Below are 25,969 nucleotides of genomic sequence, written 5' to 3'. Positions count from 1 at the left end.
TAGTGTAAACAGAAACTCCAATATTTAATTGTCTAGAGCTTCATAAAGATGCAGAGGAGGAGTCTGACGATCTATAGACAGATATATAAAGAGTGTTCGTCTCAAACTGAACAACACAAACCATGAGTTACTTGACAGAACATTCATAAATTATAATTTTCACAAAACCGACATTATATGAAAATATTTCTGTTAAAAACAGATCTCAGCTGTGATTTACTGAGGAGAAATTGAGAAGATGGCAGTAAGTTCATCAATAACTCTACATTTCTAGAGGTGGTTTGAGCTTCATTTCAGTGTATCATTCATCTCTTTCTCTCTGTTTCGTGTAGATGATGGCATTTTTGGTGGTTCTTCTCCCGGTTTTACTGGTGAGCGGATGCACTCAGGATAAAGACATGCTGGTTGACTGCTCTGACGTCTATAAATCAGGACAAACAGTCAGTGGGATTTACTCCATCTATCCAGCAGGTGATTTTCCTGTCTGGGTTTACTGTCAGATGATCTCAGATGGGAAAGAGGAAGGCAAAGGAGGATGGACGGTAAGAATGTGACTCTAGATCATTAAACACACATCAGAACATTGATTATGAATCATATATTGTATATAAACCCATCACAGGTGATTCAGAGGAGAATGGATGGCAGTGTGAATTTCTATCGGCCGTGGAATCAGTACAAGAGAGGATTTGGGAATGTGGAGGGTGAATACTGGCTGGGTAAGATCTCACAGCATGTGTCCGTTTGTGTGGATGTTCATGTCCGGTGTTTGCTTGAACGTGTTCTTCATGTGTGTGTGTGATCAGGGCTGGAGAACATGTATGAGCTGACACGCAACAGGAACTACATGCTGAGAGTGGATCTGGAGGACTTTGAAGGAAGGAAAGGTTTTGCTCTGTACTCGTCCTTCTCTGTGGATTGTGAAACTGATGGGTATAAACTGCATATTTCAGGGTTCAAGGATGGAGGAGCAGGTACGAGACTTTCATTTACATAAAAAAATCAGATGAGTAAATGTACAAATGATGTCTTCAATGATGCTCTTCCTCTCTGCAGGCGACTCTTTATTTGTTCATAATGGACACAAGTTCTCCACCTTTGACAAAGATCAAGACTCCCATAATGGTCTTAACTGTGCCAAAAGGCATGTCGGGGCATTTTGGTACCAAAACTGTGTCTATACAAATCCAAATGGTTTGTATTTGTGGGGTGAAGTTCCCATCATGGATTGCACTGGAAATTTTTGGTTCACCTGGAAGAACAATGATATTGCTGGATTCAAATCCATCAGCATGAAGATCAGGCGTGTGTCTTAGACCTTTGAAGAAACATCACTGTGTTTCTCAGAAATAAATAACAAAACCACTTCTGGAAATGAATTAACACTAAACCTGAATTAATTCATTCAGTGAAAGACATTATGTGTTGATGTGTCTTTTTTTTTTTTAATCTCCCCATTAGACATCAGAAACAGTAAATGAGGAATTCAGTTCAACTGCTCATGAACAGATAAACTTTCCCTAAATACAACCCTTTATATGTGAATGAACAATGTGTACTTTTTCTTAACACAGATATTCTCATTTATTTATTTATTTCACATTTTACATCATGTTTTGTATGTTTTGTTAATTTTAATTAAACACAAATTAATTTATAAACAAACTGCAGCTGCATCTTCTCAGACCAGAAGACACTCCAGTGTGTGAAGAAAACATTCACCACAAACGCTGCCTAAAGAGGGTGAGAAACACTATCAAAGACTCCTCTCTGTTTGCTATTCTCCCATCTGGGAGACATTATAGGAGTCTTCGCTGTCGCACCAGCAGACTCGGGGGCAGTTTCTTTCCCTCGGCTCTTAACAGCTCTGCTGAACTCTTAACTCAGGCACTGAACACTATATTCCACTCTGACCATGTAATGTGAGTATGTGTGTGTGTATACATATACAGTATGTACAGTTGTGCTCAAAATTATTAATATCCTTGGTAAATATGATCAAAGACGGCTGTGAAAATAAGAAAAGTGAAAAGCCAGCATACATATGAAAGCGACTGCATGCTGGCCACCCCTACAAATATAATATATGTGCATGCTGTGCTGTGAATGATTAAAAGAAAAGTCCACTTCCAGAACAACAATTTACAGATAATGTACTCACCCCCTTGTCATCCAAGATGTTCATGTCTTTTGACATAAAAAAGTATATAAATTGTATTATTTTTTATGAAAATAACCGATCGTTTCGCTAGATAAGACCCTTCTTCCTCGGCTGGGATCGTTTACAAACGCATTTGGGATCATTTGAAGCCGCATTTAAACTCCATTTTGAAAGTTCAAACTCGGGGCACCATATCAGTCCATTATATGGAGAAAAATCCATGTTTCCCTCAAAAAACATAATTTCTTTACGACTGAAGAAAGAAAGACTTGAACATCTTGGATGACAAGGGGGTGAGTACATTATATGTGAATTGTTGTTCTGGAAGTGGACTTCTCCTTTAATGTACGGACAGGAGCCCAATTGCACCATGTTAGATAATAAAAAAGGCATAATTATTATATATAAAGTAAGTCATTTATATTTATCATATGAAAAGTCTAAATTACAAGCCAACTGTGTCATAAACATGAAATTCTAACTAGAAGTCAAGTATGACACAAGTCAAAATAATATGATCAGTCATAATTATAACAAAAAATAACAAACGTAAAAATCATTGGTAGGACATAGAAAGACATTATTTTCAGCTTTTTAATATCATATATGTGACCGTGGACCACATAACCAGTCTTAAGGATCACAGGTATATTTGTAGCAATAGCCCAAAATACATTGTATGGGTCAAAATTATTGATTCTTCTTTTATGCCAAAAATCATTAGGATATTAAGTAAAGATCATGTTCCATGAAGATATTTTGTAAATTTCCTACTGTACATATATCAAAACTTAATTTTTAATTAGTAATATGCATTGCTCAGAACTTCACTGGGACAATTTTAAATGCGATTTTCTCAATATTTTGATTTTTTTGCACCCTCAGATTCCAGATTTTCAAATAGTTGTCTCTCGGCCAAATATTGTCCTATCCTAACAAACCATACATCAGTGGAAAGCGTATTTATTCACCTTCAGATGATGTATAAATCTCAGTTTTAAAAAATGTACCTTTATGACTGGTTTTGTGTATCCAGGATCACATATATTACTTCAAAAATAATTCATAATTATGAACTGGTATGTCTTAACTTTGATAATTTCAACTTTTTTGGCATAATTATGACTTGTCTAATATTTTCACATAACTTTTTTCACTTCAACTTTTTTCTCATTTTCATGACATATGTCATAATTATGTGGCACAATAATTCACAATAAAGACAATTTCACAATTTTATTTAGTGTCAGCACAGAACAACGATTATTCAGATGTTCTGCTGATAAAAAACACTAATATTATAATAATAAATACAAAATAGCACAAAAAACACTACTCTTAGTTGCCAAAATTCAGTGTTCTTGTTCATCGTTGAAATTGTTGTGAACAGTTTAGTTTTATTTCTGACCACAATAAAAAAGAAGAGGTGAATTGACAATACAATCGACCTGAAGATATTTGATACTCATTTTATTGTAGCTTATACTGGAAATGCAAACTCCATCACTGGCCAAAAACTATTTAATTGTGTTTTCTGGTTAGAAGTTATCATTTAGAAATTGCTTGACTTATCTTCTAGACATGTCTTGCCTTGACTTAACCAGTATAATTTAGTGGACAAAGCCGAGAATATATGCTGGCAACAGATGCAGTATAACAAAATGCAGTCACACTGAATGTATTTTAGATGTGATATAAAATTGATTTGACGACATGTTCTCGTAGGAAGTCTGTGTTTTCCCCCTCAGCTAGCTTTTGTGTGTTTAGGGACATTTTCTTATAGATTATATGACATCTTCAAATTAAAACATTCTCAATGGTTTGCTCTTCAGCAGATCTGATGTCTGAGGGGTAAACACACTGACATTCCACCACACAGTCTGTATTTATGTCTACGTACGTATTTATTTTATTAAACATGAGGTGTTTTCTCTGAAAACAAAACTGATTGAGCTGTTGTTGACACCCTAAAAACCAATAAAATCATTTCAGCATAGATACATTACATGCATAGCTTGAGGTCGTGTGATCTGTAATGTAGCTCTTTAGCTTTTTGGATGTTCATCTAACATTTTGTAAATGTTACTTCTTGTTTCAGAACGTTCAGAGAACATTCAAAAGTAACATTCACACAATGATTGCAGAAGGATGAAACGGAATGTTCCCTCAGCATCCACATAACCAAAAAAAAAAAAAAAAAAAAAAAAAAAAAAACCCAGAATGTTTTGAATATTTAAAGAACATTTAGAAATGTAGCACGTTGCACTGTTGTGCTACTTCTGTGCTACTACTACTTGTCTACTCACTGTCCTATCATAATAAAAAGGCAAAAAAGACAAACATAAACAAATAAATAAGTTAATTAATTATTAAAATTCATAACTTAGTCATTTTTAATACATATTTTGTTAGCTGGGTTTGCTATCATACTATTGTGTTTGCCCAGATCAGCATGCCAATCTGAGTGCAAGTAGCCAGGCATTGTGAGTGTGGAAAAGGCAATTTACACTTAAAATAAACTATAATAAATTAAATAAAATTGTTGTGGCAGCTTTGGTCTTGGTTATAAGCGATGGCATTCAAGTTAATGTGTAAAAAACCTTTGAAAAATAAAATATAATTGAGAATAAAACACAAACACTTCTTTTTCAATTCTTCAAATTCAAATTTAAAATCTTTCAAACACTTTTCATTTCTCATCTTGGATAATTAAACTATGAACAGAGTTTCTTCGCTACCTATTTTTCTTCTTCTTCTAAATGACTAAAATGTGAACTAAAATAGGAACCTTGTGACCATATAAAGGCACCTTGTGCCCTCTTTTACGATAAAGATGATCTAATTTATTGTGAAGTTCACCTTATTTTTTCCCTCATTATTTAAAACTGCTTTGTTACAACACTGACGTATTTCACAAATTAAATTACTTTCATACTCCCTAATATTTTCTTAGAGAAATATTCAATTGAAAAAATTGTGCTGCATTGTTAAAGCCATACATATTAATTACAATGAAAAAGGACCATCAGATTTCAGGACCACCATTAACCAATGACCACTATCATCAGCTTCATAAGTAATGACTTCCCCAGGACATTTGTTGAAGCGTATTGCCACACCTCCAGAAAAATTAGAACCATGGCTGAAAAAAAATCTTATCACCCCACTGATTAGTCCAGCAGGAGGCATTCAAATCTGAAGAATGAGTTTCTTGTAAAAAATACACAATGAAAAAATAAAAACAGAAAAAGTTCTTCAGTAAAATAAGAGAAACGGACATAAAACCTTGTTTTCGGTGCACCAAAATGGCAAGTATGTAAGGCAAAACAGCTTTGTGTCCCCTTCAAAAACTGCTCTTGAGAAATTTTTTGTTTATTGTCCACCCCAACTGTTAGATGACATTTATGCCCCTGGTGAGGGGGTTATGAGATATCCACACCTTTAAAGGAGTATAAAGAGTGTTATCAGTCATAACGTCCGGGGAGAAATAGTGCAGATACCATAACTGATCAAATGTAAATGTGAAGAGTTCAGATGCAAAACCAGCTAAATCCATCTGACATATTTCTTTAAAATGAGCATTTCTTTCTGGCTACTTTGTATAGGTTTCTATGTAAGTACTGGCACTTCTGATTGGGCTGAGGCTGGAATTTAGCAAGTTTGAAGTAAAATTATTTGATGGACGTGTACTATATGTTAGGAGCATTCACTCAGTATCATAATCTCATTTTTGACCGAGATGGCTTTTAGCTGGTTTTGCATCTGAACTCTTCATGTGTACCTTGAATGCAGTGTGAGTCACTTTGGATTAAAGCACCTGTCAAATGCATAAATGTAAATGCAATGTTGAGTCTCAGAACAAACATGAAAGAAACACAAAAGGAGAATTTACATAAATCTGCGTACTGTTACAGGCAGTGTTGGGGAAAGTTACTTTTAAAAGTAATGCACTACAATATTGCGTTACTCCCTAAAAAAGTAACTAATTATGTTACTTACTTTTTTGGAAAATAATGTGTTACGTTACTTTTGTGTTACTTTTTCAATCTGGACAGGGTTTGCTTGTCTGTTTTTAATCTAAAAAGTTCTACTTTTTTTGCAAATGTAAAAGCCCTTTCGCACCAAAAGCTTCAAGCTGATAGACAAGTAAATTCACATCTGAACAGTACAATGTAGAAGAAGAAAGTTCAACACTCTTCTAGTGTTGAAAAAAAGAAGAACAAATGTTGATTTGTCTAGTAATTTTTGCTTATTATGGTTGAACTGAATCATCGAAGGCCAGCAGCAAAGACAGTGGTTAATAAAAAGGGATAAAGCATATTTGTATTATTTAACATATTTAATTGCAGGTTTGCATCATATTCTAAGTTGCATTTCACTGTTTTTAAACATTTTGAGGAATACTGAAGTTTTTTTGTAAGTGAGATGAACTAATGCATGTTCACATGTAGTCTAGAACTAAACATCTTACTCCTCATTTCTCTCAACATGGGAACAGGAGCGCTTTCAATCAATAAATGGGGGGAAAAGTAAGTGGCGTTACTTATTTGAAAAAGTAACTCAGATATTTTATTGTAAATAAAAAGTAATGTGTTACTTTACAAGTTACAAGTAACTCACGTTACTTGTAATGTGTTAACCCAACACTGGGTAGGGGAAGTTCAGAAAGACAAAGAAGATCAGAAAAACAGTCTTTCATTCAATAAATCTAACAAGCAAAGGAAACTAAGACAAAAAAAACAACAACAACAACAAAAAAAAAACAGAACAACAACCACATAACACAAATGAGAATTAACAAAAAAACTAAGGAAACACAGGTCATCAATATCCAGGGAGTGTAATCAGGAAGAACAGAAACAGATGTGGGCCAATCAGAAACCATAGAAACTAACTAGAGGGGAAAAGGGGAACCAAAGAAACAGACAGGCAACACAGGCACAGAAAATAAAAACAAAACAGGCTATAATCCTGACACATAAAGGCATACTGAATTAAATGACTAAAAGCAAAGAAAAATCCATAACACTGAACCGCTTGTGTGAGAGACACCAGCCAACCAGAATTAATTTTTCATCATTCATAACTTCTGGACAGAAAGATCACAGACTCTGGACAAGGATGAATCTTTCTAGTGCACACTAGTGTCAAGCGCCGCTGTCTGTGCACACTATCAGATTGAGCTTGAAAAGCTGTGCATCACGTCACTTCGGGATTTTAACACTGTAATGTTTCTAGGAAATATTTTTAATCTTCATGCTGATGGATTTCATACTAACAGCGTATTTCTGTTTCCAGGTGACCCAAGCAACACCGATGGCATAATGAGTATTATCTTCACCCCATAAATACACACCGTTGGGGTTTGTTTGGTGACAGAAATTGTACCAAAATGCCCCAAGAAACAGTTTGGCACAGTTTCTGTTTTCAGAGTCCTGGTCCTTGTCAAAGGTGGAGAACTTCTGTCCACTGTGGTGAGTCAAAGAGTCGCCTGCAGACAGAAGAAATATCATTAACAGGATTTACGTAATATTAGGGATGCACCGATGCTGACACTGGTATCAGGCCTGTACAGTGCTCCTGTAATGGCAGTCGTACTCATAAAGATGCTCTGATACTAAAAGCCGATACCACACAGCGTGTGAACAGTGCTGTGCCCAGACAGAGAAAACCGACAACAGAACAAACAGAGAGTTATTAGAGATTAAGGATGTCACTGAAGTACACGTATGTAATTAGTATACCCCCGGTTTCACTGACAAGGCTTAAGCCTAGTCTCAAACTTAAATGTGAATCTGAGATGTATTGCTTGCTTTATGAGTGTTTTGCATAATGGTTCCCTGCATTATTACAAGAAAACATCTTGTGATTACAGCACTGAGCTGCTGCAGTGAAGAAGCTCTAATGAGCCATTAAATTAAAGTTAAAATAACAGCAATAAATCAACAGTGAAAAAGTGGTATCAGTGCATCCCAACATGATGTGTAGTCACATTCCTACTTGTTTAGCCAGACAGGTTTCACAATAAGCACTGGATGTTCTACTATGCCAGCTTTAATTTACCCCGAGCATAATATCCAACATCTCACACTGCTCATCGACAGAAGTCGGAATTTCGTATATTAATGAATTATAAATTATATTTACAAAATAAAACAAACAGTATGGTTCCAAATTGAGGACATGAACATTTTATTAAAGGAATAGTATAGATCTTAGACTAAGTCATTATTAGGCTATGGTTCAATTAGGACTTTTAAGTCATTTATAAAAATGTGCCTTAGAGAAAACATTACTTGTGTACATCTTGAGACAAAACAAAGGCACTGATATATTTTAGGATCAATCAGTGAAAGTTTCTTTCAGTTGAAACAGCTCAGACTTACATTTGAGTCCGGGACTAGGCTTAAGCCTTGTCTGTGAAACCAGGAGCAATTGTGCATTTACTCCTAGAAATGAAAGTGTCCTACCTGCTCCTCCATCCCTGAATCCTGAAACTTGTAGTTTGTACCCATCAGCTTCTGGACCCACAGAGAAGGACGAGTACAGAGCGAAACCTTTCCTTCCTTCAAAGTCCTCCAGATCCACTCTCAGCATGTAGTTCCTGTTGCGTGTCAGCTCATACATGTTCTCCAGCCCTGATCACACACACACATGAAGAACATGTTCAAGCAAACACTGGACATGAACATCCACACAAACGGACACACGCTGTGAGATCTTACCCAGCCAGTATTCACCCTCCACATTCCCAAATCCTCTCTTGTACTGATTCCACGGCCGATAGAAATTCACACTGCCGTCCATTCTCCTCTGAATCACCTGTGATGGGTTTATATACAATATATGATTCATAATCAATGTTCTGATGTGAGTTTAATGATCTAGAGTCACATTCTTACCGTCCATCCTCCTTTGTCGTCATCGTTCCCATAAGAGATCATCTGACAGTAAACCCAGACAGGAAAATCACCTGCTGGATAGATGGAGTAAATCCCACTGACTGTTTGTCCTGATTTATAGACGTCAGAACAGTCGAATGGCCTGAATGTAGAGTAACTGCCCAATACAAGCGGGAGAAAAGCCACCAAAAACACCATCAACTACACAAAACAGAGAGAGAAAGAGAAAGAGATGAACATCACACTGAAAATAAACAAATATGAGTTTAAACCAGAGGGTTAGGGTAACTAATGTAGCAAACACATAAACGTACTGCCATTTTCTCAGGTTCTCCTCAGTAGATCACAGCAGAAATCAGTTTTATCTAGGAATGAAAAGAAACATTATCATGTTATATTTATTTCAAATTTTATTTTCTAAAAAAAAGTATTTTGTGAGGTAAATGAATAAAGCAGTAACTCACCGTTTGAGTTGTTCAGTCTGACACAAACACTCTTTATATCTGTCAGATAATCACACTCCTCCTCTTTGTCTTTATGACATGTACATTTATGACATGTTCAATATTAACTAAATGTCTGTTAGAAAAGTAAAGTACATAAAAACATTAATTATGCACTATCAAATGTTAATTTCCTCAGTGTTGACAAAATTATTTCTGGAAGATCAGATGTTTTTATTTTGAGAAATAACAAATTAAATGATTATGAATTATTATGGCATTTTATATGATAATAAACCACAATTATTATATTGCAGTGTGTTTCTGACAGACAGAATAAATTAATTCAGCAGATATCACGATTTCTAAATATATGTTTTAAAATAAATGTATCTAGAGGCATATCTCATGTTTCACGATACGGGGAATATGCATCATTTAAATAAATAAATAAATAAATAAATAAATAAATATATATATATATATATATATATATATATATATATATATATAAATATGTATGAAGAGTTCAGATGCAAAAGCCTCTAAATCCATCAGACATTTTTCTTTAAAATGAGCATTTCTTTCTGGCTACTTTGTATAAGTTTCTATGTAAGTACTGGCACTTCTGATTGGGCTGAGGCTGGAATTTAGTGAGTTTGAAGTAAAAGTATTTGATGGACGTATAATATGTGTCAAAAGTATTCACTCAGTATCATTATCTCATTTTTGACCGAGATGGCTTTTAGCTGGTTTTGCATCTGAACTCTTCATATATATATATATATATTGGTAACACTTTAGTATAAGGACCAGTTCTCACTAGTAAGTAGCATTCTTATTAGAATGCCGATTACTGGCATATTGGCTGTTTATTAGTACTTATAAAGCACATATTCTGCACAACCATATTCTACACCCTTAATCCTACCCAATACCTAAACCTAACAACTACCTTACTAACTAACTAATCTTTAATAACCAATAGTTCATCAGTCATTGGAGGTGAAATGCCAGTCTGTTCCCCATGTCAAAAATCAGGACTTGATCATTTCAATTGTACATTTAATTTTCAACATGTCATAAATTTTACTTTAAGAAGGAAACATGGATCTAAGAGAGCAATTACTCATAATCATTAACATGCTTACTGTTATTCATTCAGACCATTTCCCTAAAGATTCAAAGGGCCAATGAGGAGGAAACACAGTTCAACATTCTCTCAAAGCAAACAAGATGTTTATTAGGGTGCTGAGGTTCATAGCAATGCATCAAAAAGAAAAACAAAAAAAGTTTACATGTCCATGAATGTTATTTTAAAATAAATATGAAGCATTTTATATGTTCTTACTGAAAAGTTTGTGGAAGCTCAGGATTACAGGTATATGACTTGCAGCTTTCAAATTTAATTTATTAAAATAGAACCAATTCCTTCAAATGTCAACAGCATCTGTTTGTTCAGACCGTGATACTTTTGGCCAGGTGAAAATGGTGTCTTCTATCATTTTAATAGAGCCAACTATTAAGCCAATCTTGCAAATTAAATAAAGAGTATTAAATCAGTGTGTTAATAGGACCGGTCACATATCAATCCAACTGAATTAATCTTTCTAGTGCACATTGTCTAGCACGTGTGTGTGTGTGTGTGTGTGTGTGTGTGTGTGTGTGTGTGTGTACACACTATCAAATGGAGTATACTTTGAAAGGCTATGCATTCGCTTGTCTGCTTGTCCTGGACAAGTGGATTTTGTGAAGGGGCAAGTGAAAGAGAATTTGACTTGCCAGACCAGACAAGTAACCTGATTAAAATATCAATAACAAACAATAACTAGGGCAGCACCCAAAACTTTAATGAGAATGATTCTGATTTTATTACTTTCAGTGTAATCAGTGACTGATAAGAGACAGTATCAAGCTTGCGTCAGCTGAGTCTCGTGCAGCTTATCTGACTCACAGAAAAATCTAAACTAATAGGTGCAACAGGACACACAAACAAACAAACACTAACAAACATACTGGTAGAACAAAAAGATAAATATTGTATATAACATAATATAGATAAGCAACATCACATGACCAAGAACCAGCAAAGTAGTGCAATAAACAAGCAGTTAATATTAAAGGAGTATAAAGAGTGTTATCAGCCTTAGCGTCTGGGGAGAAATAGTGCAGATACCATAATTCATAAAACCTTGAATGCAATGTAAGTCACTTTGTATAGTAAAGTGACTAGTAAAAGACTAGTAAAAGTACAGTAGTAAAACACATGCCAAATGCATGAATGTAAATGTAATGTTGATTCTCAGAACAAACATGAAAGAAACACAAAAGGAGAATCTGCATACTGTTATGGGCAGTGTTGGGGAAAGTTACTTTTAAAAGCATTGCAATATTGTGTTACTCCCTAAAAAAGTAACTAATTATATTAGTTACTTTTTTAAATTATATTAGTTACTTTTTTGGAAAGTAATGTGTTACTTAACTTTTTGTTAATTTTTCGGTCTGGACAGGGTTTGCTTGTCTGTTTTTAATTTAAAAAGTTCTACTTTTTTGCGAATGTAAATGAAGAAGATCAGAAAAACAGTCTTTGATTCAATAAATCTAACAGGCAAAGGAAACAGAACAACAACCACATAACACAAATGAGAATAGAAGGAAACACAGGTCTTCAATATACAGGGAGTGTAATCAGGAAGAACAGAAACAGATGTGGGCCAATCAGAAACCATAGAAACTAATTAAAGGGGAAAAGGGGAACCAAAGAAACAGACAGGCAACACAGGCACAGAAAATAAAAACAAAACAGGCTATAATCGTGACACATGACTAAAAGCAAAGAAAAATCCCTAACACTGAACCGCTTGTGTGAGAGACACCAGCCACTCCACTTTAAAAGAGTACAAATTCATTTTTCACCATTCATAACTTCTGGACCGAAAGATCACAGACTCTGGACAAGGATGAATCTTTCTAGTGCACACTAGTGTCAAGCGCCGCTGTCTGTGCACACTGTCAGATTGAGCTTGAAAAGCTGTGCATCACGTCACTTTGGGATTTTAACACTGTAATGTTTCTAGGAAATATTTTTAATCTTCATGCTGATTGATTTCATACTAATAGTGTAATTATCTTTCCAGGTGAACCAAGCAACACCGATGGCATAATGAGTATTATCTGCACCCCATAAATACACACCGTTGGGGTTTGTATAGTGACAGACATTGTACCAAAATGCCCCAAGATACAGATTGGCACAGTTTCCGCTGTAAGGGTCCTGGTCCTTGTCAAAGGTGGTGAACTTCTGTCCATTGTGGTGAGTCAAAGAGTCACCTGCAGACAGAAGAAATATCATTAACAGGATTAACATTATATTAGGGATGCACCGATGCTGACACTGGTATCAGGCCTGTACAGTGCTCCTGTAATGGTACACGTACTCATAAAGATGCTCCGATACTAAAAGCCGATACCACACAGCGTGTGAACAGTGCTGTGTCCAGAGAGTTATTAGAGATTAAGGATGTCACTGAAGTACACGTATGTAATTAGTATACCCCCGGTTTCACTGACAAGGCTTAAGCCTAGTCTCAAACTTAAATGTGAATCTGAGATGTATTGCTTGCTTTATGAGTGTTTTACATAACGTTTTGCATAAATAAAACAAACAGTATGGTTCCAAATTGAGGACATGAACATTTTATTAAAGGAATAGTATAGATCTTAGACTAAGTCATTATTAGGCTATGGTTCAATTAGTACTTTTAAGTCATTTATAAAAATGTGCCTTAGAGAAAACATTACTTGTGTACATGTTGAGACAAAACAAAGGCACTGATATATTTTAGGATCAATCAGTGCAAGTTTCTTTCAGTTGAAACAGCTCAGACTTACATTTGAGTCCGGGACTAGGCTTAAGCCTTGTCTGTGAAACCAGGAGCAATTGTGCATTTACTCCTAGAAATGAAAGTGTCCTACCTGCTCCTCCTTTATTCCTGAATCCTGAAACTTGTAGTCTGTACCCATCAGCTTCTGGACCCACAGAGAAGGACGAGTACAGAGCGAAAGCTTTCCTTCCTTCAAAGTCCTCCAGATCCACTCTCAGCATGTAGTTCCTGTTGTGTGTCAGCTCATACATGTTCTCCAGTCCTGATCACACACACACATGAAGAACATGTTCAAGCAAACACTGGACATGAACACCCACACAAACGGACACACGCTGTGAGATCTTACCCAGCCAGTATTCACCCTCCACATTCCCAAATCCTCTCTTGTACTGATTCCACGGCCGATAGAAATTCACACTGCCGTCCATTCTCCTCTGAATCACCTGTGATGGGTTTATATACAATATATGATTCATAATCAATGTTCTGATGTGAGTTTAATGATCTAGAGTCACATTCTTACTGTCCATCCTCCTTTGTCGTCATCGTTCCCATAAGAGATCATCTGACAGTAAACCCAGACAGGAAAATCACCTGCTGGATAGATGCGATAAATCCCACTGACTGTTTGTCCTGATTTATAGACGTCAGAACAGTCGAATGGCCTGAATGTAGAGTAACTGCCCAATACAAGCGGGAGAAAAGCCACCAAAAACACCATCAACTACACAAAACAGAGAGAGAAAGAGAAAGAGATGAACATCACACTGAAAATAAACAAATATGAGTTTAAACCAGAGGGTTAGGGTAAATAATGTAGCAAACACAAAAACTTACTGCCATTTTCTCAGGTTCTCCTCAGTAGATCACAGCAGAAATCAGTTTTATCTAGGAATGAAAAGAAACATTATCATGTTATATTTATTTCAAATTTTATTTTCTAAAAAAAGTATTTTGTGAGGTAAATGAATAAAGCAGTAACTCACCGTTTGAGTTGTTCAGTCTGACACAAACACTCTTTATATCTGTCAGATAATCACACTCCTCCTCTTTGTCTTTATGACATGTACATTTATGACATGTTCAATATTAACTAAATGTCTGTTAGAAAAGTAAAGTACATAAAAACATTAATTATGCACTATCAAATGTTAATTTCCTCAGTGTTGACAAAATTATTTCTGGAAGATCAGATGTTTTTATTTTGAGAAATAACAAATTAAATGATTATGAATTATTATGGCATTTTATATGATAATAAACCACAATTATTCGTGATATCTGCTGAATTAATTTATTCTGTCTGTCAGAAACACACTGCAACAGTGTTTCTGACAGACAGAATAAATTAATTCAGCAGATATCACGATTTCTAAATATATGTTTTAAAATAAATGTATCTAGAGGCATATCTCATGTTTCACGATACGGGGAATATGCATCATTTAAATAAATAAATAAATAAATAAATATGTATGAAGAGTTCAGATGCAAAAGCCTCTAAATCCATCAGACATTTTTCTTTAAAATGAGCATTTCTTTCTGGCTACTTTGTATAGATTTCTATGTAAGTACTGGCACTTCTGATTGGGCTGAGGCTGGAATTTAGTGAGTTTGAAGTAAAAGTATTTGATGGACGTATAATATGTGTCAAAAGTATTCACTCAGTATCATTATCTCATTTTTGACCGAGATGGCTTTTAGCTGGTTTTGCATCTGAACTCTTCATATATATATATATATATATATATATATATTGGTAACACTTTAGTATAAGGACCAGTTCTCACTAGTAAGTAGCATTCTTATTAGAATGCCGATTACTGGCATATTGGCTGTTTATTAGTACTTATAAAGCACATATTCTGCACGACCATTTTCTACACCCTTAATCCTACCCAATACCTAAACCTAACAACTACCTTACTAACTAACTAATCTTTAATAACCAATAGTTCATCAGTCATTGGAGGTGAAATGCCAGTCTGTTCCCCATGTCAAAAATCAGGACTTGATCATTTCAATTGTACATTTAATTTTCAACATGACATAAATTTTACTTTAAGAAGGAAACATGGATCTGAGAGAGCAATTACTCATAATCATTAACATACTTACTGTTATTCATTCAGACCATTTCCCTAAAGATTCAAAGGGCTAATGAGGAGGAAACACAGTTCAACGTTCTCTCAAAGCAAACAAGATGTTTATTAGTGTGCTGAGGTTCATAGCAATGCATCGAAAAGAAAAACAAAAAAAAGTTTACATGTCCATGAATGTTATTTTAAAACAAATATGAAGCATTTCCTGTGTTCTTACTGAAAAATTTGTGGAAGCTCAGGATTACAGGTATATGACTTGCAGCTTTGAAATTTAATTTATTACAGAAGAAAACTCATTTATTAAGACAGTGACTTGCCGCCAACTACTGGTGGATTGGTTACATATTTAAACGTATTGTTGTATTTTTCTATTTTATTAATATGTTTATAAAAAACTAAACCATTAATCTTATAAAATGATTTATGCATTTGCAATTTTAATAATAAAACAGCAAATAATTGCAATAATTTTATTTTATTGATACAATTTAAGAACATAAATGATGACACGTACATTTAATAAGGAATTAATAAGGAATATAATAAGGAAATAGAAATCAATTAAAGGCAAATCTCACAAATATGCTGATTAAGACCTCAGCAGTGATGAGATTATTGCTTCAGAATGGATTACATTTACACACACACAAAAAAAACAAACTTTTTTGCTCCGAACAAGTAAATGGCTGATTAACTTGTCTGAAGGACAAGTCAAGCCCTGAGAGAGCATAAAAAAACCAAGCACATGCACTACAAAGCTAATGTTATTAGATACTTTATTTTGATCATTTAAAAAGCCTTTTTAGTTTGTAACCTTTCATTTTCATTCAATCTTCAAGTTTTGCTGTCATTGCATAAAAGTCAAAAGTAACTCCATATGACTGCCCAGAGGAAAGAAGAAAATGCCATAAAAACATTAAGCTATACAGCCAGTTCCCTACAGATATTAACAAGTATAAAATATATACAGATGCATTTTGCTGTAATTTTGCTTTGACATTGTCCTTATTTTACCTTTAATTTTGACTTAAAAAAAAAAAAAAAATTGGTAATGTTATTATGAATGAATATTGCAGAAGACACTCATTGCTGGCCAAGTATATTTTGAATGAATCTTTTTTTTACCTGTCTTCAAAAGTCTTCAGTTTATCTTAAACACATGCATACATTTTAAACACATGCACCTTGTGCTCAAGGTGTCGGATCATATAACGGATGACTGGTTAAATTGTCATGTGTGATTTCTGAATATTTTTCCTCAAGATTTATATTCTGCTGACGCATTTTATCTGCAATGATCTGGACATTTTTAACTCTCTGAATGAGATCTGACCAGTGGTTATCAAAGAATTGTATTTTATCTTCCTCACTATTCAAACGTGGCTCGTCATTCTTTGGATTTTTCAGATCAAATTCATCTTTCTCAGTTGTTGCATTGGAGACCATCTTTTGATCCTCCTCTCTGACAGGAATCATTTGAAGATTATTCTCCTGATGTTTTTTGAGGCTAGAGGTCCTGTAGCATAAAGGCAGGTAAAAGGAAGTAGTGAGATGTTTGTTTCACACACAAACAGGGTACAAAATTAGGACTGAAGCTAGCAAGTATACGCTGCAGCTAAAACTAATTTAAGCGAATTTAAGCAGTTAATGACATGTAAGAAAAATGTATGGTCTGTAATTAGTTTTTCTATACACTCACCACAGTGTGTGACAGTACATTTTTTATATTAAACCAGCTAACTCTATATTCTATATGAATAAGGCAGAGCTGAAAATGTATCTCAAGTATTCTATAAATCAGTATTCAATTCTTCCACATATGACCTCAAGCTAGAGAGGAATTGTTGTGATTAGAGTTTGGTATCATATTACCTCTCTATTCATTTAGTGAACAAAGACTGTGGCCTGGAACTCATCAGGCACACAAAAGTTCACTAGAACTCACATTATACTGTATTTCACTTACCTGTTTGTGTGTGTTTCACTGTTGATTTTCAAAGGAAGCTGTTTAATGTCCCACAGAGACACCGATGAGTTAAGCTCATAAACTGTAAATCCAGCATAGAGGGGTTCAGTGAATGTGGTGTTGAATGTATGTAAGTGTGTGTGTGTCAGAGACGGTGTAGAAGGACAGAATGCCGGCTGAAAGAAGGAGACTACAGTAAATGAGACCCCACCCCCCCAAAAATTCACTAAAAAATGCATGTGTTTGTAGACTTACGTCTTTGAGGTCAGGCTTTATTTCTGAACTCTTCTGCATGATCCACTCTATAAAACACAAACATGAAAACATATGTATACTTTAAAGGTGAGACAAAAAGGAAATGCACAAAATCCACTTGTAATCACACAACATGAAGTTGATCTCTGATACCAAGTGTAAACAGGGTCTCTTATTGCCTACATACTTGAGTATCTCTAGTTTATAGTTTGGATCATCCAGTTTGTGTTTTAGCAGCTGGACTCCTGATTGCCCTGGGTGATTGTAGCTCAGATCCAGCTCTCTCAGGTGTGAGGGGTTTGAACTCAGAGCTGAAGACAAATAACCACAGCCTTCCTCTGTCACCATACAGCAAGACAATCTACAGACACAGTCAGATCATGTACAGACACACATATACATTATGACCAGCTGACGGTACATTATCCCTTAGATGTATTTGATACCTCAGTATCTGCAGCTGACAGTTCGGACTCTTCAGTCCATCAGAGAGCAACATCACTCCAGAATCCTACAGGTCATTGTTAGTCAGATCTAGCTCACTCAGGACACAGTTTGAATTTTGTAGAGCTGATGACAAACTCTCACAACACTGACAAGTGAGCTTACAAGTCTGTAGCCTGTGTGAACAAAAATAACTGAAGTGACTTGGCGTGAGTTGTGATGTTCTCACCCCCAACTTCTCATACAGATACGTAGGACTCCTAAAGGTAACTCTTTAGCATTATTTTCCAATGTGCAGGGTACTGTATTGCTTTCATTTGTTTGCTTATACATCACATCAAGATGCTTTTAAAAAGGTAGAAATGATTTTTACGTTTATAGTATAAATATTCTAAACATTTCCCATCAATTTAAAACACACAACAGGCAAATAAATAAAAGAAATAAAAATATTAAGACACAGTCAGATCATGTACAGACACACATATACATTATGACCAACTGACGGTACATTATCCCTTAGATGTACTTAATACCTCAGTATGTCCAGCTGACAGTTCAGACTCTTCAGTCCATCAGAAAGCAGCTCCCAGTGCTCACTCCAAATAATCATCAATAATCAATAATCAATAACATATAGACACTTAGTAAGGCCATGCCAATCCTCTGGCATTCCAAATAAATTAATACAAGTGAAAATAATTCTCTCTCTTCTACCACATGCTCTCTGTTCTCTGCAGTTCCCCCTCTTGGCAGCAGCAACTGCATCCATATCACGCATAAAATGAATGGGTCAATGCATGCTTTGTTGGTGGTAAATGGTGCAAATGTACAACTTTAGTAAATTGTGTTGTGTGTTTCATTGAAATACTGAAAATACGAGGGGGACTCGTACAAATGCATATGCCTTTTCATCACAAACTTTTCACTGTCTTCATATATCCAACTAATATCTGCTTGTAGTCCTGTTGTAATTCGTTCTTCAGTCTGAGGCTGATCTCTCTATAATCAGTAAGATTAGCTTTACTGTCCTCTGCAGTTGATCCTTTGAAAAAGACAGGGATAAAAAGCAAAAGAGTCATCTCCTCTGAAAAAAAAGAATTGGTCAGAAATGAACTTTTCCAGTAAGCAATATTTTAACCAAAGAACGGATTTCCAGGAGCATTTTTGTCATTATCAACACTGTTCAACAACTTGGGGTTTCCACAGTTTAAACTAACATTCACAAACTGCATTGCAAACTTATGTGGTTGGAAGTAATTTAATTTAATAATTAACTACTATAATTTTAATACATTACCAGTTGTTCTCTAACTGTTCAGCCTGAGGTTTCTGATTGATCTTCCTCAGAATGTTCACGGTGATCTTCACAGCTTCTTCTGGTCAAAAACAAACTAACATCTTATCCACTGTATTTAATACATCTACATTCTTCATTTCAAATCTTGAAGCAGACTCATGATCACTCTGTAAGTGCCGCTGAAACTCCTTCAGGACAGCTTCTAGCAGTTCCTTCATTGAGTTCACAAGCAGCTCCTTAACAGATGCCATTGTCCTTCACTGACTGGTTGCAAGACAAGATTAAAAAAAAAATCACTGTCATGTAGTTGAACTGCATTATACTGTAATGTTCTCTTTCAAGTGTTCTAGAATTAGTTCTTCTTCAAACTCATGCCCACAAGAGTCACACACAAACACTTATAGAAGATCAGAGATGAAAGTCAACCAGCTTGAGAGTGGAAAAAATGTTGTAAGATGTAAAAAGATATGTATATATGTTTTTGTAGAAAATAATGAATAATGAACATTCACATGTTGATTTCAAAAGGAATAAAACACATAATATTAATCTAGCTGAGATGAAGCTTCAAAGTTGTGTTGCATAAATCTATAATTATTTTACTAACAGCATTTAAAGCAATTATTTATTTTTTTCTTAAATGACAAAAACTCATTGAAAACTGATTGATGATACTTTTAAATCTATGTAGGTGAGTATTTCATGAAGCAATTTACCGTGAATGACAATGTAGATTTGTCTTATTTCTAATTTGAACTGCCATCTTCAGCAGAAAAGGCTTTCAGTCCTCCACTGTAAACATTCTTAGAAAAAAAATGAAACCTTTTTTTTTAAGGAACATAAGAGTGAAACTATGTTGTGAAACACATTGTCAAAACACCCACACACATTGTACTGTATGTGACTTATCTTTCAGTACAATCACTGAGAAGTTACACGTAAAAAGACAAACAGCACTGATATCGACACAGAGATAGGCTGTCAGTACACAGAAATACAGTTGAAGAGAGACAGCACCTTTGACAAAATAGAACAGACAGATGAAATGAAAAAAAAAGAAAAGAAAATCAAGCATTTTCAAGAAAGATAAAATTCAATCACTTTTCAGAACTTGAAACATAAGGTTAAAATGAAACATCAAATCTTTCTGGACAGTCAAATTCTGCTGCTCTTTCATAGTGAGTTTCTCAGTCTTCCTGCTTATCTGTTCTTCATCTGGAGAATCTCATAAATGATGAGTTGATAAGAACAAAACTGACAAACCAGTATAAAGGCTATAAAACAACAATGAATGATAAGAAAAAATGTCAAAATGTAAACGTACATGAAGGCAATATAAGTCACTTTGAATAAAAACATGGGAAATGGAGTCAGTATTCGGGCGAGGGTTCCCGCTGGCGCGAGACAGGAGGAGTCACAGAGACCGCGTTTGCGACAGAGCCACCCCCCGCCGCGAGTGCCTCCTGGCATGAGGAGGCAACCGACGCTGGGGTCTTCCCCTACCCCGGGGTCCTGGCTGATCTGGGTGGCTGCAGGGGAATAAGGGTGGTTGGAACCCCAGCACGCATTGGAAGGGGGTCATGTTAGTAGAGGTCTTCCGGGTGGTAGCCTGACGTGTGGCTCACGTTAACAGCCAGGAGATGGAAGAAGCTGGCCCAGAGTCGTGAGGTGAATTGTGGGCCACGATCCGAAATGATATCTTCTGGCAGGCCATAAAACCTAAATACAGCGTTGCACAGAGCCTCTGCCGTCTCCATGGCAGTGAGTAGCTTGGGGAGAGGTATAAAACGGCAGCCCTTGGAGAACCTGTCCACCACCGACAAAATGGTGGTATGTCCCTGGGACGGGGGTAGGTCGGTTACAAAGTCTACTGCAATATGAGACCATGGGCGCTTGGGGATCGGCAAAGGCTGCAGCAAACCAGCGGGTAATTGATGGGTGGTCTTAGAGGTGTTGCAAACGACACAGTGTTTAATGAAGGCGATTGTGTCAGTGCGTAAGGCGGGCCACCAGTAACGATTGCGGAGGAAATGAAGGGTGGCCTCAATCCCTGGGTGACCGGAGCTGGGTGTGGCATGGACCTCCGAGAGGACACGTTGACGGAGAGCGGCAGGAACGTAGGTAAGGTCTCTAGGACAATTTGCAGGAGGGGGGTCCTGGGTCTGGGCCTCAGTGATTTCGGTCATGAGATCCCAAGTAACGGGTGCGATGATTACTGAGGTGGGTAAGATAGTTGCGGGAGGTGAAGAGGTATGGTCGGGTTCGTGAACCCGGGACAGGGCGTCTGCCTTGGTATTCTGGGACCCTGGGCGATAATTAATAGTGAAATTGAACCTGGTGAAGAATAATGACCATCTGGCCTGACGATGGTTGAGGACCTTGGCTGTTCGCAGATACTCCAGGTTCTTATGGTCGGTCAGGATGACGAATGGATGCCGTGCTCCCTTCAGCCAGTGCCGCCACTCCTCCAGAGCGAGCTTGATCGTGAGCAGCTCACGATTTCCAACATCATAATTTTTCTTGGCTGGACTGAGCTTGTGAGAATAAAAGGCACAGGATAGGTCTTGGATGGTTGGCCCTGGCGCTGCGAGAGAACGGCACCTACTCCAGTACTGGAGGCATCGACCTCGACGATGAAAGGCTGCTGAGGATCAGGGTGACGGAGAATAGGTGCGGTGATGAATCGCTGATGTAGATCCTGGAAGGCACGTAGAGCGTCAGGGGACCAGTTCAGGCGGGTGTTGCCCCTCTTGACCATGGCGGTTAGCGGGGCGGCTACAGTGCTGAAGTTATGTATGAACCTGCGGTAGAAGTTCGAAAATCCCAAGAACCTCTGAAGTTCTTTGAGGGTCTTGGGGAGAGGCCAATTACGCACAGCATTGACTTTTGTTTCGTCCATAGCCTCGCCCTCAGGACTGATCATATATCCCAGGAAGGCAACACTTTCTTGATGGAACTGGCACTTTTCTTCTTTGGCATATAACTTATGCTGGGTGAGGCGCTGGAAAACAGTCCTGACATGTTGAACATGGTCGGTGAATGTATTAGAATAAATGAGAATGTCGTCAATGTACACTATCACCCACCGATTCAGCATATCGCGGAAGACATTGTTGACGAAGGCCTGGAAGTACGATGGACTGTTGGCCAGCCCGAAGGGCATCACCCTGTATTCGTAGTGTCCAGAGGTCGTGGAGAAGGCTGTTTTCCACTCGTCCCCCTTGCAAATGTGTATCAGATTGTAGGCCGAGCGTAGGTCCAGCTTGGTGTAGAAACGAGCTAACCGGAGCTGTTCCAGAGCCGGGGGAACGAGCGGTAGTGGATATCGGTATTTCACAGTCACCTCGTTCAGAGCGCGGTAGTCTATGCAAGGTCGCAGTCCTCCGTCCTTCTTTTTAACGAAGAAGAAGCCCGCCGAAGCTGGAGAGGTAGAGGGTCGGATAAATCCCTTAGCGAGCTCCTCCTTGATGTAGTGCTCCATGGCTTCTGTCTCGGGCTGTGAAAGAGGGAAGATGCGGCCCCGAGGTGGTACAGCTCCAGCCACGAGCTCGATAGCGCAGTCCCCTGGTCTGTGGGGTGGTAATTCGGTGACTTTGGCAGTGCTGAAGGCCTCGAGCAGGTCGTGGTATTCGGCTGGTATGGTGCTGTTGGGAGACAGTGAGGTTGAGCAGAATGGGGTCTTGGGTGGAGGCTGGATGCAAGATTGCTGGCAGTGCGGTGACCAGTTAGTGACCGCACCTTTGGCCCAGGCGATGGTAGGTTCGTGGCGGTCCAACCAGGGGAAACCCAGGATGAGGGGTGACGTAATGACGAAGAATCAGATAGTTTCCTGGTGACCGGGTTCTATGCGGAGGGTGAGTTCGGTGGTGGTGTGGTCGATACGTCCAGTTCCTAGTGGTCTCCCGTCGAGGGCGGCCAATGCCACAGGAGAAGCACAAGGAGAGAGAGGCAGCTGGTTACTTTTAGCAAAGTCCTTGTCAATAAAATTACCGGCAGCGCCGGAGTCAATTAAGGCGGTAGTCCAGATGGATTTCCCACCACAACTGAGTAGCACAGTTACTTCACACTTATTCAAAGCAGGACTTCTTTCACTCACCGAGGTGGGAGGACGAGGTGGTCGAGTAGGACAGGTGGCTCGGATGTGTCCCGCCTCTCCACAGTATAGGCACAGGTGGTTACGGATCCGCCGTTCCCTTTCCTCAGTGGTGAGTTTTGTAGTTCCGAGCTGCATGGGTTCGGGGCCTGCTGTGGCTGGAGGTTGGTGTGGCAGTGGTGTGATGGACGGACGAGTGGGCTTCCGGGCTCGCATGACATTGTCGATCCGGATGGACAGGTCGATGTATTGGGTGAGACTTAAGCCCTCATCGCGGCATGCCAGCTCCACCTGCAGGTCCGGGTTTAATCCTCTACGATAATGGAGCTTAAGGGGACCATCGTTCCATCCGCTTTGCGCCGCCAGTGTGAGAAAACGAAGGCGATTTTGCTCTCATCCGACACGTATAAGTTAGGTTGATGGTTGACGAAAAGGGTACATTGAAGCAGAAACCCCTTACACTTAGCAGCGGTCCCGTCGAACTTCTCCGGGAAAGTGAGCTTTGGGCTGGCGGTGACTGGTTGTGCTGCCGGAAGTGGTGCAGGTGGAGGTGAGGCAACGGGAGGTGGAGCGGCCCGCATTCCTTGGATTGCCTGCACGAGTTGTTCAGTCAGGGCGGTCAGGCGATCCAGTTGCTGCTGGTGCTGGGTAAGCATTGTTGCCTGAGCTGACATCTCAGACGCAATCTGGGAAACTGTCGCTGGATCCGTTGGTGGCGAAGTTTTCTGTGACGAGGCTACTGACGAATCATGAGGCGTAGGATCCATTCGCAACAGCTTTATTAAATCGGACAGTGTAAACAGGCTGTGGTCAACAATGGCAGACTGACGTGGTGAAGGCAAATACAAACGAGTAGTAATAGTCCATGCAAATGGTCGGGGCAGGCGGCGATCAAAGGCAGTAATCCGTGAGACAGGCGGGGGTCGATACAAGGCAGGCAGCAAAGATTCACACACGATACAAACAGACCGGTTGGCAACAGTAAAACAGTCCGAAAGAAAAACGCTCAGGATTGGGGACATAGCCGACAAAACTTTGCAATAAACGCGCCGGCGAGGCACGCTGAAATGGCCGCCAAAGAGGAAGTGACCCCGGGCGACCCGGAACCGGAAGCGAGAGTCCACAGGCACGGGATTGTGGGAAATGGAGTCAGTATTTGGGTGAGGGTTCCCGCTGGCGCGAGACAGGAGGAGTCACAGAGACCGCGTTCGTGACAGAAACAAACACAACAAAAGTATTTACAAGCTACTTACGTAAGTCTATTGACACAAAGGTGAAGAAAATGTAAAAAAAATGGGCACAAAAAGCTTGCCTAAAAACGTTTTATCTTTTTAAAGTTAGTCATTTTACATATAAATGTGAGTCATTATATTAGACGTTATTATATTTCAGTTTTGTGCTACGTATATTTATTTATTCATTTTATATAATATATTGGCTATAATATTTATTTTGTTCAGGAATATCTGACTATCTGACAAAATGATATCATCCATTTGTTTAGTTAATTTCCCTTCCAAAAAGAAGCTGAGTTTTTCCTTTATATATATATATATATATATATATGTGTGTGTGTGTGTGTGTTTTAAATGCTTATTAATATTTATCTGTAATGTAGAACAATGTTACCAACAACATTCTTTCTCAGCCCTAAAACTCAAACAACAATCTCCCCTATATACTTAAGTAATTAAATTAACATCATAAACATGCAAATAGGTGACTAATGATTTATATGATTGACTGCTAGGTGACTAGGAAACTCTTTAGTTCAGGGCAGCCCTATTGGGAACTGACACTTTATTTATACAAGTTCTTTCAACTTAAAAAAAAAAAAATAAATAAATAAAAGGCTGGTCTTGAGAATTAAACTCTGAAGCAAAAAATGGCCCTACTCTGAAACCACAAAAATGCATGTGACCACACTGGATGTTTTACAAAATGTGAAACATTTTGGTAACACTTCATAATAACGTTCAGTTGTAAGTCATTTATAAGCAATTAGTTAATGATGAAATTATCATTTACAAAACATTCATAAAAGATAACTAAGTGATATGCTAACAATTTGTATATGTTTTGTTACCTCATTCACAAGTACTTTACAAGTAATTAGTTAATAATAAACTAATCATTTACAAAACATGACTATGCATTCATAAACGATTAATAAGTGATATGTTAGTATTTTTATCTATGCTTTGTAGATTAAGTTATAAATCATTTACAAGTGATTAGATAATAATGAACTAATAATTTACAAAACATTACTATACAGTCTCCAATGATTAAGTTATATGCTAACAATTTACAAATCTGTCGTAAGTTATCTTTAAAAAATAGCATATCATGAAATAATCAAACAGATCATTAGTCAATGGTTAATAAGTTACTAGTTAATATATTATTATTCAAT

General features: G+C 37.6%; 3 protein-coding genes and 1 long non-coding RNA gene across 4 annotated transcripts; 1 reads left to right on the top strand and 3 right to left on the bottom strand.

The window, feature by feature from the left end:
- Nucleotides 1-238: 238 nt before the first annotated feature.
- Nucleotides 239-1,316, top strand: LOC127161035 (microfibril-associated glycoprotein 4-like). The gene is made up of 5 exons (XM_051103706.1): nucleotides 239-244; nucleotides 333-542; nucleotides 623-719; nucleotides 807-974; nucleotides 1,057-1,316. Exons 1-5 carry the CDS (start codon nucleotides 239-241, stop codon nucleotides 1,314-1,316), a joined length of 741 nt encoding a protein of 246 aa, XP_050959663.1.
- Nucleotides 1,317-7,327: 6,011 nt separating this feature from the next.
- LOC127164303 (microfibril-associated glycoprotein 4-like) lies at nucleotides 7,328-9,264 on the bottom strand. Its single transcript, XM_051108165.1, has 4 exons — nucleotides 9,064-9,264; nucleotides 8,887-8,983; nucleotides 8,632-8,799; nucleotides 7,328-7,652 (listed from the first exon to the last, which is right to left on the bottom strand). Exons 1-4 carry the CDS (start codon nucleotides 9,259-9,261, stop codon nucleotides 7,396-7,398), a joined length of 720 nt encoding a protein of 239 aa, XP_050964122.1. The 5' UTR covers nucleotides 9,262-9,264; the 3' UTR covers nucleotides 7,328-7,395.
- Nucleotides 9,265-11,889: 2,625 nt separating this feature from the next.
- Nucleotides 11,890-13,910, bottom strand: LOC127164279 (microfibril-associated glycoprotein 4-like). Its single transcript, XM_051108118.1, has 3 exons — nucleotides 13,740-13,910; nucleotides 13,482-13,652; nucleotides 11,890-12,836 (listed from the first exon to the last, which is right to left on the bottom strand). The coding sequence occupies exons 1-3, from the start codon at nucleotides 13,867-13,869 to the stop codon at nucleotides 12,580-12,582; spliced, it is 558 nt and encodes a 185-aa protein (XP_050964075.1). The 5' UTR covers nucleotides 13,870-13,910; the 3' UTR covers nucleotides 11,890-12,579.
- A 4,807-nt stretch (nucleotides 13,911-18,717) lies between these two features.
- On the bottom strand, nucleotides 18,718-20,274 carry LOC127164313 (uncharacterized). The gene is made up of 3 exons (XR_007827620.1): nucleotides 20,177-20,274; nucleotides 19,461-19,724; nucleotides 18,718-19,205 (listed from the first exon to the last, which is right to left on the bottom strand). It is a non-coding gene; the product is annotated as an uncharacterized LOC127164313 (long non-coding RNA).
- Between the last annotated feature and the right edge of the window lie 5,695 nt (nucleotides 20,275-25,969).

This window comes from Labeo rohita, chromosome 1 (genome assembly GCF_022985175.1).
Source record: "Labeo rohita strain BAU-BD-2019 chromosome 1, IGBB_LRoh.1.0, whole genome shotgun sequence".
In the NCBI taxonomy this organism is placed as follows: domain Eukaryota; kingdom Metazoa; phylum Chordata; class Actinopteri; order Cypriniformes; family Cyprinidae; genus Labeo; species Labeo rohita.
The sequence above is the reverse complement of the archived record's forward strand: the minus strand, read 5'-3'. Positions and strand labels throughout refer to the sequence as shown.